Source organism: Nicotiana tabacum, chromosome 7 (assembly GCF_000715075.1).
Source record: "Nicotiana tabacum cultivar K326 chromosome 7, ASM71507v2, whole genome shotgun sequence".
Taxonomy (NCBI): domain Eukaryota; kingdom Viridiplantae; phylum Streptophyta; class Magnoliopsida; order Solanales; family Solanaceae; genus Nicotiana; species Nicotiana tabacum.
In genome coordinates this window covers 17,396,992-17,410,751 of record NC_134086.1, presented here as the reverse complement: position 1 = coordinate 17,410,751, position 13,760 = coordinate 17,396,992, and the positions used below count along the sequence as shown (strand labels likewise).

The 13,760-nt window shown below is 35.0% G+C and overlaps 1 protein-coding gene across 1 annotated transcript; it reads right to left on the bottom strand.

The window, feature by feature from the left end:
• Window positions 1-5,447: 5,447 nt before the first annotated feature.
• Window positions 5,448-6,703, bottom strand: LOC142161999 (uncharacterized). The gene is made up of 3 exons (XM_075218295.1): window positions 6,288-6,703; window positions 6,115-6,199; window positions 5,448-6,035 (listed from the first exon to the last, which is right to left on the bottom strand). Exons 1-3 carry the CDS (start codon window positions 6,701-6,703, stop codon window positions 5,448-5,450), a joined length of 1,089 nt encoding a protein of 362 aa, XP_075074396.1.
• Between the last annotated feature and the right edge of the window lie 7,057 nt (window positions 6,704-13,760).

Here is a 13,760-nt window from a genome sequence, read left to right as displayed (position 1 = left end):
AAACTTATTTTAAGTGTTTAATATCAACGTTCTGAAAAAATAATTGTAGCATATAACAATAGAAAAATGGCAAAATACCTTAAACCACCCCTAAAATTGGTTTAGATTATTACTATCTTCTCTGAACTATGTCCGGTCTTAATTACCCCCCTCAACTTGGCCTTTTGAGGGTCATTACCCCCTAGACGCTGATGTGGTAAAAAGTGTGGGTGTCCTCGCCTGCCATGTGAATTTTTCTGTCTATGTGCATTTTTTTGAAAAATAAAATATTTTTTTACCCTTTTAAGAATATTACTTTTTAGATAATTTTTTTTCCAATATAATTTATAATAAAACTTGAATAGAACTACATTATTTAGGCTAAATATTTTTATTTGGCCAAAAATAATAAAGTTTTAATTAATCTTTTTTTGAATTTGACCTGAAAATAAAGATTTATACAATTGAAATAAATAGTCAAGATATCTAAAAAGTTATAAAAAATACATAGTTTAAAATATTTTCATATTAAGATATTTTATTTTGCGCCAGTTTTAGAAGATGGTGCACCGGATATTAGCATTTAAAGAGAACACACACATAAGAAAATATAATGAAGTATTCAAAAGGTATTACTAACACTCAAAAGTATCCTTATTTTCCCCCTAGAATTGGGCAAACATGGAGGTCCCTCTTCACATGAATTCACGTGTCAAGGGTAATTAATCTTAATTAAATATAATTAGCAACTTGGACACAACATTCCAACGCTAAAGTCTCCATTTATGTTAGTGGACCCTGTTAGGTTCAATAATTCAACTATTCCCACCCTCCTAATCTCTCTACTAAAACAGTGAAATAATTCATGACAAAAGGGGCCAATAGAACAAATTGGTTCTTCAAGTAGTAGGGTAAGAATTTTCGCGAAATTAATTCAAAATATAAGAAAATAAATACATAAAAGTTTGCCCCTCGGGCTAAATATTACTATACATGGACATATACAATATACAAAAAATAATTATATATATATATATATATATATATATATATATATATATATATCCAGAATCGTACCTTTAGTATTAGTACTAGTCTCACTTGCAATATTAGTACTAGTCTTAGTTTACTGTTTCTAGTTTCATGCTGGTACATGGTATATTATTCTTAGCGGTAGTGTTGGCACTAAGCAATATACTTGTATTTTCTGTTCCTTGATCTTTGTTATTACTTGGCCATTTGTTGTCGTTGTCTTATCTGTTCCTGAGTCGAGAGTCTTTTGGAAACAATTTTTTTATTCTCATAAGGTAGAGTTAAGGTCTACGTATACAATACCCTTTCCTAACCTTACTTATGAGATTTCACTGAATTTGTTGTTATTATGATGTATTTTTTCAACGAAGGAAATTCGAATAGACCCTGTGTGTCATCCTAATTTCGCCCTTGGGTTCTTCCCTTTGTTCCAATTTGCATAATAGAAAATTTTTTCGCTAACTTCTTTTAGTTATAGGTGCGATTTTACTTGCAAGAATACAATCGATTTCAAATTCCGATAAAGAAAGAGTGTTGTAATAGTACAAAGAATTAGTAAAAAAGATTATAATGAATTCTCAAAATATTAACAAAAGATAAGTTGTGAATCTCGATTAGTTGGGGATTGAGGTGACTAGTTGATCGATTGGTTGAATGACTTTTAAGTTTTGGCCACCTTTACCACCTCTTAGAAGCCAATTTTGAAACAATTACATCACTCTGAATGGGAATCGACTATTCTCTCATTAATGAAATGAAGACCACCCATTATTAATTATTGTGTGAACCAAATTTCATTAGTATTAGTGGTAGGGGCATAAGCATTATTTTTAATTCTTGGCTTTAATGTGCTCTTTCAAAATCCAATTTTTATATGCATAAGCCGAAAGGTCCTTTATCTTGTTGTGGAGTACACCTCATATATTTGGGTCCCAATGTTTAAATTTAACCCAATATATTTTTGTGCTTTTCGGCGACACATTTAGTCATTTCTTGTCATTACCAAAAAGGGCAAAAAAGACACATTTCTTGCGAAGAAATCAAGAAAGTGGTCTCTCAATACCAGTTTTGACGAGTTCCCTATTCGAGTGCGCCATAAGAAATTTTTCACTTTTTCGAAATTATTTTTATTTTTTTCTTAATCACCATGAAAATTTTAAATTTCACTTCAAAATTGAATTTTAGAATTATTTGACAATTTGAAAAACTCCAAAAAACTGTTTTTCCAAATTTTTACTTCAACTCACTCATAAAAATTTAAAAACAACTTCGAATTATTCATCACCAAACATAACTCTAATTTTTAAATACTATTTTCATTTCCATTTTTTTTCAAAATTTCAAAGTTCTTATGTCCAAACGCCCCCTTAGCGTCTCATGGATTGTAAAATCGAAATGCGTTGAATCGTCTTATTTATTACTTTTAATTATTTAAAAAGACTCTTGTAGAAATGTAGGGTAAGACTGAGTATGATAGACCCTTATGGTCCGGCCCTTCCCCGGACCCGCGCATAGCGGGAGCTTAGTGCACCGGGCTGCCCTTTTTATTTAAAAAAAGTTATTTTAATTATATCAATAATTTTTAAATTGGTCCGTCTAATAATTATATCAATTGATAACACGAAATATTACTAATTTGTATCAATAATTGGACATTTTAATTGCAGAAGTAAAAAGAGACATGATTCAAGTTCAAATTCTATAAAAGATGATGTGTTTACACTTTCCTTCCAACATGTAGGTTAGTATTTTTATATACTAGTGTCACTTAGGAAAAGTCTTAATTTTTACTAGGATAAAGTGCATAGCGATATCTATTTGTAAGTTAGTATTTTTTTTCGGCCATCCTTTCACGTTGTCGATTAAGATGAACGAAGTCATTCAATCGAAAGAAGATCTTAATGAGTTAAAAGCTAAGATCCAAATAAAAATAAATTACAATGGTAAAAGTCGGAAAATTTTATTTTGTGTCTTATACAACTGACACTAGTTGTATGAGGCAACTTTTTGTCTCACAGTTTTGTGGACCAAGAATTCTGTGCACCCAAAAATGTAAGATTGAGGTCCACAAAGTTGTGAGGCAAAAAGGAGCCTCATACAACTAATGCAAGCTGTATGAGGCACAATATAAAACTTCTCGTAAAAGTTAAACTTATATCGATCATTTACAAAATATAGTATATGATTTATAACCAAATAATTACCTAATATCCTTTGAAAATTTGCAAGTACACACAATTTGGTGCTTGTGAAGAAAAGCTAGAAAACAAACAGAAATGCCGATTTTTCACTTTTAGCCTGCGTCAAAAATTATTTATATTTAATAGCCAAAAAAGTATAATTTGTATATTTTTATATATAAAAAATATAATATGTGTGTATATATATATATATATATATATAAAATATACAAAAATTATATATTTTTTCGATTATTATAAGGTATAGCTATATAGTGTCGTTTCCCGAAAAAAAAGGAGAGACAAACGGGAAACTATTATTGATGTAATTAAAGCATTTGATTTGATTTGCCTAATAAAACAAAAAACAAAAAACTATACACTTCCAATTATGTGGGACCGATACATCGCTTTCACTCTTTGTGTAGAGATACGCATTGACCGAGCTATCCGTTTTGATGATGCCACGTGGTAGATGTAAAACACGATGGGGGTTTAAACGCGTCAGTGCGTGAACTGTAGCCACGTGTCTAAAGTATAACTTGACAAATGTTTGTACCATATCAATTCAACTTTACATCTCACTAATTTAAATACCGGAAAATGGCCTAAACTACTCTATCGAGTGACTAAATGGTTTACCGATATCCTCCCTCTAGTTATCCGTCCAAAAAAATACGCGACGTTAATTATATTAACAAAATAATTGCCCTCGCATCTAATGGTAGAATTTTGGGAGCGTTCAATTTAGTGACGTGATAATTTCTTATTGGGCCACGGGATAATCTTGATTGAAACAAAAAATGGATCTTATTTCGACCCACTTAATCCGACCCAAGGTTTTTTAACTTGGTCATAAAATAATACAATAACCCATAATTTTATAAAGATATCCATATACAAGATTCGAAAGGCCATTACTTAATAAGTGATAGAATTTGTTAGCGTAGGTTCTGCGGTCAAATATCAATTTTCTTGTCCGTGCAGCGCTATCAAACTGCATGATGTGTGATTAATGTCTCTCATAGATATGTAAAAAATAAAATCTTCTAGAATCTATTTTAAGCCAAATAATAATAATAATAATAATAATAAATTGCAAACTCACTGGTATCCACATATTCTACTAGCCTTCTCATTTTGCTAACTCTTTTAATTTCTTCTCGTCCGGGTGAAGTAGCATGCGCATGGTCGACTATTCAAGCTTGGAACACTCACTCTCCCTTGAATCCTCCATAAAATTTATCAGCTTGTATCTCAGATCTTGATTGCAAGCATTTAAAAAGCATGAATATTCTGATTTAAGGGAAAAAGTATTAGTGCTCATTTTGTGATCTTAGTTGGTGTGAAGATGGAATCAGAATTATAAATCAGATTTTTCCTGCATCAATTTTCCAAAAACAATCTTGAGTATGGATATCTTAGTGAAGTATGAGTCATTCTGATTTAAAAATGGGGTTTTGTCGGATGAGTTAATGTATTTTATGACCCATGTAAGAAAATGAGGTCAATTTTTTATTTCAGCCCGAGATTGCCACGTGGCCCAGTAAAACACTATCACATCACTAAATTGAACGCCCCCAAATTTTGCCGTTAGACACGGGGCAATTTTGTTAATATAATTAACGTCATGTACTTTTTTGGATTGATAGAAAGACATAGGGTATTGGATTGATAGAAGGACATAGGGTATCTGTAAACTATTTAACAAACGATAGGGGCAGCTAGGCTCATTTCCCGTTAAATAATAATGTATCACAATTTATAACTAGAAAAAAGCGTTAAAATTTAATTAAAACAAATCTTAATGTCACGTTTTTTTGTGGCTTGATGCAAAACAAACTAATACAGTATTTATATCAAACCAATTGATAAGTAACATTGAGAGTCACAGATAAAAATGACAATTAAATGCAAGAAATCAATTAAAAGACATTTCTAGTTTTTTTTTTTAAATCAAGGTTCCATTATATAGATGGAGGAGTTAGGCCAGACTCCAACCTGTATATTCCAAAAATGATGATTACACAAAGGAGGACATAAACCTTGGCCTCAATTACACAGTATAGATTGGTGGAGTCCAATCTAGTTTACAGTTGATCACAAAAGAATTCTTTGAGAATGGAGGACACCTCCTTACAAGTTGGATAGTTCATATCAACCAGAACTACATACAATCTAGTCATAAGCACTCTAAGAAATGCACTGTCAATTGATATCATCATTAATAACGAAGTTATTTCTTCTGGGCTTGAATCAAAAATTTGGTAAACCATCTTGATCTAACTTCATTGAAGCTCTAACCTTTGTGGGCAACAAAACAACTTCATTAAAGATAGCACAATTCTGTGAGTTTACTCCCAGGTTAGCAAGTTGATCTGCGACTGTGTTGCCTTCTCTAAATGTATGTGTAAACTTGAAATCTCCAGTGCTTGTTACTTCCCAAATCTGTTCAATAATATGTTTGATTTGCCAAGAAGGTAACATCCTTTTATTAATCATGTTGACAGTGAACATTGAATCAGATTCAACATGGACTTTCAAAAAACCAGAGTTACTACATAACTTAACACCATGCAATAATGCCTTGGCTTCTGCTAAATTATTACTACACGGGCCATAGAATTCTGCAAAAGCTTTCATCATGTTGCCGTGGTGATCCCTGATTATACCCCCTCCTCCTGCTAAACCAGGATTACCTTTGCTGCACCCATCAACATTCAATTTTACCCAACCCCTATCTGGTTTGCTCCATCTAACAGCTTGAGAGTGAATAGAAAGTTGTAACTTCTCCACATACTGACACTTGTCGATCCAGAGTTGTGGAAGTTGTAGATTAGGAAACTGACATATAAGGATTAAAGTTAAATAGTTTGAAACCTGTCTGATGATATGCCGCCCTGACATGGGTTTATTATCAAACCTTGCTGCACATGTGTTCAACCATATTTCCCAGCAAATCACAGTCGGAATACACTGGAGTAACACAGAGTGAACTCCATTTCTTCCTTTAGCCAACCACCAATTCATGATAGTTTGTCTTAGATGACCATTGCTAAATCTAACTCCAGCAATATTACAGAAATATAACCAAACCTGTCTAGCAATTTGGCTATCACTGAATAAATGGGACAATGTTTCCTCCTCGTGTGTTGTGCAGCAATGCAAGTCAATGTTCCTCCTCTCTTCCTTCTCATAGTTTGCCATGCTGATTTGCAAGTGAAGGTTCCATTATTCTCAGGTAACCAGTAAGGAAAATCCACATTTTTTTCATTGATCTCCACTTTCACAACAGAGTTAGCCACACTAGCCGGTAGGCATGCCAATAAATTGTCATACTTCCAATTCCCTTCATGGATGAACTCCTTCACCTTTGTGTTCTTGGATGTTCTAGTTGCTTGAACTAGAGTTGCCAGAGGCCCTAGACTAGTCCAGTTATCCCACCAAAATGAAATATTCCCTCTTCCCAACTTCCAAAAAATACATGGTTCAGCCTCTTTTTCTATGTCCATCAGCCTTTTCTAAGTATGTGATTGTCCATATGCCCATTTCCTTGCAACTGGATGATACCTTTTGCAATATTTAGCTTCCAAAAATTCTCTGAGAAGAGTATTTTGGGTTCTAAAGTTCCACCATAGTTTGGCAGCAAATGCATTAGAAATGTCTTCCATTGACCTAAAACCTGCTCCACCTTCGAGAAATGGATAACAAAGATCACTCCAAGACTTCCAATGCCTTTTGTTCCTATTGTCTTCCTTACCCCAAAAAAAATTAGCAATGATTTTCTCTATTTGGTGCAGCACAGTTTTAAGGGGATGTAGCACCGACAACAAATGAAGAGGTAAAGCTTGCAAAACTGATTTGATTAGAACTGCCTTCCCACCAAATGATAACATTTTACCTTGCCAACCTTGCATTCTACTAGCTACCTTAGATACCATAGTATTAAAGTAAATCACTTTCTTCCTGCCTAAATAAATGGACAGCCAAGGTATTGCATAGGGAATTGGCATGGAGAAAAACCAGTGATTCTCCTTATGTCATTGATTCTGGGATCTTCGTCCTGGAATGTAGCATAAAAACCCGATTTTCTTTTGTTTACTAGCTGCCCCGAAACTTGTTCATATGCTGCCAGCTTGGCCATCATCAACTCTAATGAGACAGATTCACAAGAAGAGAAAACGATGGTATCATCTGCATAGCAAAGGTGGGTAATTGTAGGTCCCTTCGTATCTACTGCATATGGGATAAAATCTGAGTTGACAAGGCTATCCATCAATCTAGATAACAACTCTGCCCCAATGACAAAAAGAGAAGGCGAAATTGGATCCCCTTGTTTGATTCCTCTACTTGATTTGAAGAAACCATGCCTTACTCCATTTATATTAACAGAATACCAAACATTAGATATTAGCCTCCATACACTTTCAATCCAGTCTTCAGAGAAGCCCATTTGTCTGAGTACTTGACACAGGTATTCCCAAGAGACTCTATCATATGCTTTAGCCATGTCTAACTTCAATACAACATTGCCATATGGCGATGGTTTTGTTATATTATGGACCATGTCTTGTGTCGGCATAATGTTCTCCGTAATAGACCTTCCTTTAATAAATCCAGTCTGATTAGGAGACACCAACTTTTGCATCAATGGGCTCAACCTTTGATTCATCATTTTGGATATAATCTTGCATGAGAAGTTGCTAAGACTGATTGGTCTTAACTCTGTGAATGATTGTGGGCAATCTACTTTTGGAAAAAGAGTAAGGCAGGTATGAGTAATTGCCTTTGGAATTTGATTACCTGCAAAAAAATCAAGAATCATTAGCATTAAATCCTCTTTTATGATCTCCCAACATGCATGGTAAAACTTTCAAGAAACACCATCAGGACCAGGTGCACTATGAGGATTCATAGAGAAAACCACTTCTTTAAGTTCCTTCATAGTTGGTACTTCTAAAAGTTTCTCATTATCAGCATCATCAACAAGCTTTGGAATACAATTCAAGGCTGAGAAGTCATTCCCATAATTCTCCTTTGTGAACTGCTTCTGAAAGAAAGAGGTAGCTTCCTTTGCAATTTCCTCTTCGTCTTCAATCCAATTACCATTTTCATCTCTCATTTTCTTCAAAGAAAGTCTTTTCTTCCTTCCTTTAACTATAGAATGAAAGAATTTGGAATTTACCTCCCCTTCTATAAACCATCTCACCCCAGATTTTTGTTTCCAGAATGACTCTTCCCTCTTGTAGGCTCGAATCAATAGTGCATTTGCCTGATTTAGTGCAGTTCTATTCTCCTCAGAATTATCAGAGATAATTTTGGATTCTAGATCAGACACCTTTTTTTTCCAAATCTTTAACCGTGTCAAAAATATTTCCAACTGAGTTTCTGGACCATTCAGAAAGCTTTTTACAAGTGTTCTTTAACTTCAAATGAAACCTCCACATTGGAGATCCCTGAACATCCATATTCCATGCTTGCTCTACCACTTCTTTGAAGTTTGGTTCATCAGTCCAAAAATCCAGAAACTTGAAGTACTTTATAGGTTCTCTCTGTGTAGACTTGGCAATAACAAATAGGGGTGAGTGATCTGAACCTGTGCTAATCAAATGATTAACACTAGTTGAGTCAAAGAGATTCATCCATTCATGATTGACTAGAACTCTATCTAGTCTTTTCCAGACCCTTCTTTCAGGGCACCAACCATTGCACCATGTGAACGTAGAACCAGAATAACCGGGATCTAAAAGTTCACAATCCATAATACATTGCAGGAAAGGTAAGCTCTTAGACATTATATGAGGTCTCCCACCTTTTTTCTCAGAAAGGTCTACAATACAGTTGAAGTCTCCTGCTATATACCAAGGTAAGTTGTATTTGTCTGCAGTATCTCTCAAACTGTCCCACAGCTTTTCCCTGAGAGCAGCATCACATTTAGCATATACAGAAGACACCAAAATAGAAATTCCCATCCAATTGATAATACAAGTAACCTGTTGCTCGTTCTCTTCTACAACCCTACAATCCAGAAAATCATCCCAGAAAATCCATATTTGACTATTACTATTGGAGTATGCATTAGCAAACCCCAACATATTCCTGAACTTCACTAGTTTATCTGCTTTATTAAAAGGTTCACAAATGGCTATGAAAGATGGTTTTTGGAGTATAATAAATTGCTCAAGTCTTTCAAGAGTACCGCTGGAACTAATGCTCCTGATATTCCAAAATAGGGACTTAAACATCAGATTAACTGGAAAGATAGAGTTCCAGTGATGTGATCACAGGCTGTTGTTTGGATTGTCTGCCATCCCTTCCTCTTATAGATTGTCTGCCACCTCTAGTGTTACCACAACCTCTGCCCCTTCCTCTAGGGGATAGATGTACATTGTTAATGACACTATCAAATGCTGATGTAACAGTAACATCCACTAAAGCTTGAGTGCAAAAGGTGTCAACCGAGATGTTTGCATGATCATCACTATTTACCTTATCCCAGTCTTCTTGATTATCTGAGAGTTTTTCACTGTGCAACCCTTCACTATCTACATTTGCATAGTCACCACTAGCCTGTGAGTTCATTTCATCTTCATAGTCCATGTCCTCAGAGCTATTCCCCTCTTCTCCTGGTGAATCTGACTGATCCCCAGGTTTGAATTCAAAATCATCATCAACATTCTGGCCATCTTCAAGACTGGTGCCACTAATAAGCTTTAGATAGTTATTATGCATATCTCCTGGATCAATAGCATGGACTACTTCCCTATCTCGTATGCACTCAATATTTTGACTATCGACATTCTCTATTCTTTGAAAAATCACCTCTTGATCTGAATCTTGTTCATTTTCCTTTTGTGTTAATACTTCTTTAGTACCACTTCCTTGACCATTATCTTGATCTGTAGTATTTGTTGGAGAATTATTTACAACTTGCCTCTCACAATCAACTTCTTTATTCACAGTTCTTTTCTTCTTCTTTTTGTTTCTTTTCTTTATTTTGTCATTTGCCTCAATACTACTGACTCTCTCCTGATTGGTGTCGTTAACCAGGCTCGGTGAGATATAAGGAATTGAATTATTTCCCGTAATATCATCAATCTTCCCTTTCCCTTTTCCTGGAACCTCCTCGACCACACTACGTTGTTGATCATTGGAAGGTTCATTAATAGTGATACCATTACTTCTCTTAGTTAGTTGCTTGACACATGTTTGCTGCACTTGATTATTTTGATTACCTCCTTTGCTATTCTGCTTCTCCTCTGTTACCACCTGAGGTAATGTACTTGGATTGGTATCCTTGACTTGCTGGTTACTAGTTGGCGCTGCTCTAAAGTTTAATCCTAAACTTCCAGCCACAGTTTTAAGATCACTTCCAGCTTTGTTCTCAACTTCTTTTTTGTTTTGCTCCTCCCTTTGGGTTTTGATTCTGTCATCCCTAATCTTATTCCAACACTGACTCTGGGTCATGCATTTTACAATATAAACAATTACTTGGGACCTTTTCATACTCTATATCAAGCCATTTGCCATCGTCCGTCCCATAAAGTCTTTTGTAGCCAAGCCAGATTTAATCCAACCTTGATTTTAACAAGTCAATCTCTACCTTCACCTTGGCAACATTACCTCTGGACTTGGAGTATGTTGCCTGATCAGGAGCCACAGCCACTCCCACCTCGCTAACCAATCTGGAAACAATTCGCCAATTAAACAAATGCCAAGGCAATTGGTGAATGAGAATCCATACAGGGACAATAGATGTCTCCTCTTCCGGCTTGAAATCTGGAGTCCATTTTAATATCTTCATCGGTGCCTCTCCAATGTCGATATACTCTTTGGAAAAAAATATGATTATAGTCTACAATATTGTTAAAATCAATGTACACATGTTTGGGGTCGAAGTACGCAATTTTAACAGGACCTGACAGGTGAAATTGTCTAACAAAAGCTCTTCTTATCTCCTCCATTGTAGGCTTCCCCCGGTAAAAGTTCCCTATGATCGTGAGCTTGCATTCCTGGGCCAAGTTTATAAAATAATCTTCCGCTGAGAAAAAAACCGCTGGTTTGCCTAGGTGGGTACCATGTTTCATCTCTACCATTGGTGCTCCACTGGTGAGAGATGGTAATTTTGCTTGGACTGTAGCCGCAAAGGAAGGTTTGGACACCATCAGTTCATTCCTTTTGCTTCCTGCATAATCCTGAGTTTTGGTACCCGTAGTCATTACTTTTACGGTCTGCATGTTGCTTTGACTTGGGTTCTGAGGTGATATATTCTCACTGGATTGCACATTAGCCCTTGTGTTGGTCTGCTCAGTGACATTTTCAGGTATTTTATCATTCCGGCGTGGTGGTTTATCAAAGTTTGATGAAATCTTAGGTTGAGATGGGATTTTGGTTAAATTATTGGACGTGGGGTGATTTTTGGTGACATTACTGGTGTTAGAATCATTCCCGGCGGTGATTCCAGTGAGTTGTGTGCTGGTGAGGAGGGCTGTTGTCGGTGGTAATTCGGTGTCAATAGGCTTAGGTAGGTGCGTTGTCGAAATATCACTGCTTGGGTCAGGGGGGTTATGTTGTGGCTTTAGTAAGAGTCAAGCTAAGGTAGTAGATTATCATTTCTCAAGTTGTGCTCCACTTACTATATTTGTACTAATGACTAGTTGTTAATTATATCTTCTTTTGTTAACAAAAAAACAAGATCATAGTTTTGATATCGCATAGTAGCCAATTACTATCCTTGGAAATTCAAGATCTACATCAATTAGGTGAAAAATTGTATTCTTATATGGAACTATATAAAACAAAATATAACCCATGCATTACACGAAAAATATTTTTCTCTAACATATATTAGATATTCATTTTTTATTAAGAGATCGATAATACGAAACACATGATATTTTTTTAGAGTTATCTAATTTTCTTTAGTGAAATGGTAACTCGGTATTTTATAGTCGAAAATTAGAAGGGAAGTTTATTATGAAGGAATAAAATTTGTTGAGTGATAATAGACTTAAGTAATTGGTTAAAAAATCAATTACTCCGACCTTGACGGACTTGAAAATCATAGCAAACCAGCTCTCACCTAGGATAGACCTAACTAATTATTTTCCACAAACAACTGCCACCTAAAATAGACTCTAAAGAAAATTTACAAACCAGAGTTGTGGTGGAATGGTAAGTACTCTTTCATTCTTAGTAAGAGGTCTCAGGTTCGAGTCGTTGAATATGAAGTCGCCTCTGTTAAGGAGCGCTTTACCCCCCCCCCCCCAATGTAGGATTTTCCAACGTGAATCCAGATTTAGTCGGGCCCCAATATCGATACCGGACACTGGGTGGGAAACCAAAAAAATAAGATAAATGAAACTTATATTGGTAAAAACTCACTCATCCCATATGTTTACATAAAAAATTTATATATGTATAATCAAAAACATTTTAATTTATTATATATAGTTTTAGAAGGGGAGCCTTGCGTAGCTGGTAAAGTTACTGTCATGTGACCAGGAGGTCACGGGTTCGAGCTGTAGAAATAACCTCTTGTAGAAAAGTAGGGTAAAACTGCACAATAAATTCTTGTGGTTCGGCCCTTCCTCGAACCCCACACATAATAGGAGCTTACTTAAAGCACCGGACTGCCTTTTTATATATAGTTTTACCAAATTCTTACCTACTGTTACAAAAAAGATCTAGTAGTGGATGTCCTGATATGTTACACCCATTAAATTGGATTCCTGAATTATTCTTTGAAAATAGTAGGTATAAATCATAAAAGGAATTTGGTCAAGTTACCGGCAATTTTTTCTCCTTTGTACTTTGTGGTTTCGAAGCAGGAAGATATGAGTTTGCCTTATAGTTTGACCTAAAAATATAGATCTTGGTCCAACCAATTAGATATGAATAAAGAAGAGTCAATCTTAACTAATGATAATATTCAAAAGATAAGGTTATCGATTTTATGAGAGATAATATATATATTTGACCAAATGGTAATGAATGTGGCAATAATAACAATATTCAATGATTCAAAAAAATGAAAGATAACATTAAATAATAATAAAGAACAATGAATGACATTTAAGTAAATAAAAATGTGTGAGTCATCCGAAAAAGGGTGGGATCTATGGATATTCTTTCTATCACACCTTCTTTTTTTGGAAAAATAGAGAGTTTTTCCCGTTAAAATGGCATTATTCGAAATGAGATTATTTATTTAGTTTAGTGTTGCCACTTGAGATATTTATATTGTCCCAAATCACTAATCTCTATTAATTCATTTCTAGGTTCTATCTCATTTGCGGTTGTAATTTACAAACATAATATTCACATGGAAGGAACTACTCCATATATGGCATGAGATATGAGACAGGTTATTGTCTTTAACTGCTAAATCATTTGTATCCAAGTAAAATGAGAAAACCCTTCGTTTGGCTGGCTAAACTTAATACTGATGGAAGCAAGCAGGGGAATCGATCAAATATTCCTTACACACATGGGCTAAACTTAATAGTGATGGTTTGAACTATTCTTGAAAGTGGGAAGCAGAGCTAAGTTACTCCGACATGACATGGC

Bases quoted from the DNA above. Each gene is read 5' to 3' on its own strand.
- LOC142161999 (XM_075218295.1), bottom strand. From the start codon at position 6,703: ATGGACATAGAAAAAGAGGCTGAACCATGTATTTTTTGGAAGTTGGGA. The intron at 6,200-6,287 runs GTTTGGTTATAT...GGTTGGCTAAAG, and splicing joins ATAGCCAAATTGCTAGACAG to GAAGAAATGGAGTTCACTCT. The intron at 6,036-6,114 runs GTTTGATAATAA...CTTATATGTCAG, and splicing joins TTGAACACATGTGCAGCAAG to TTTCCTAATCTACAACTTCC.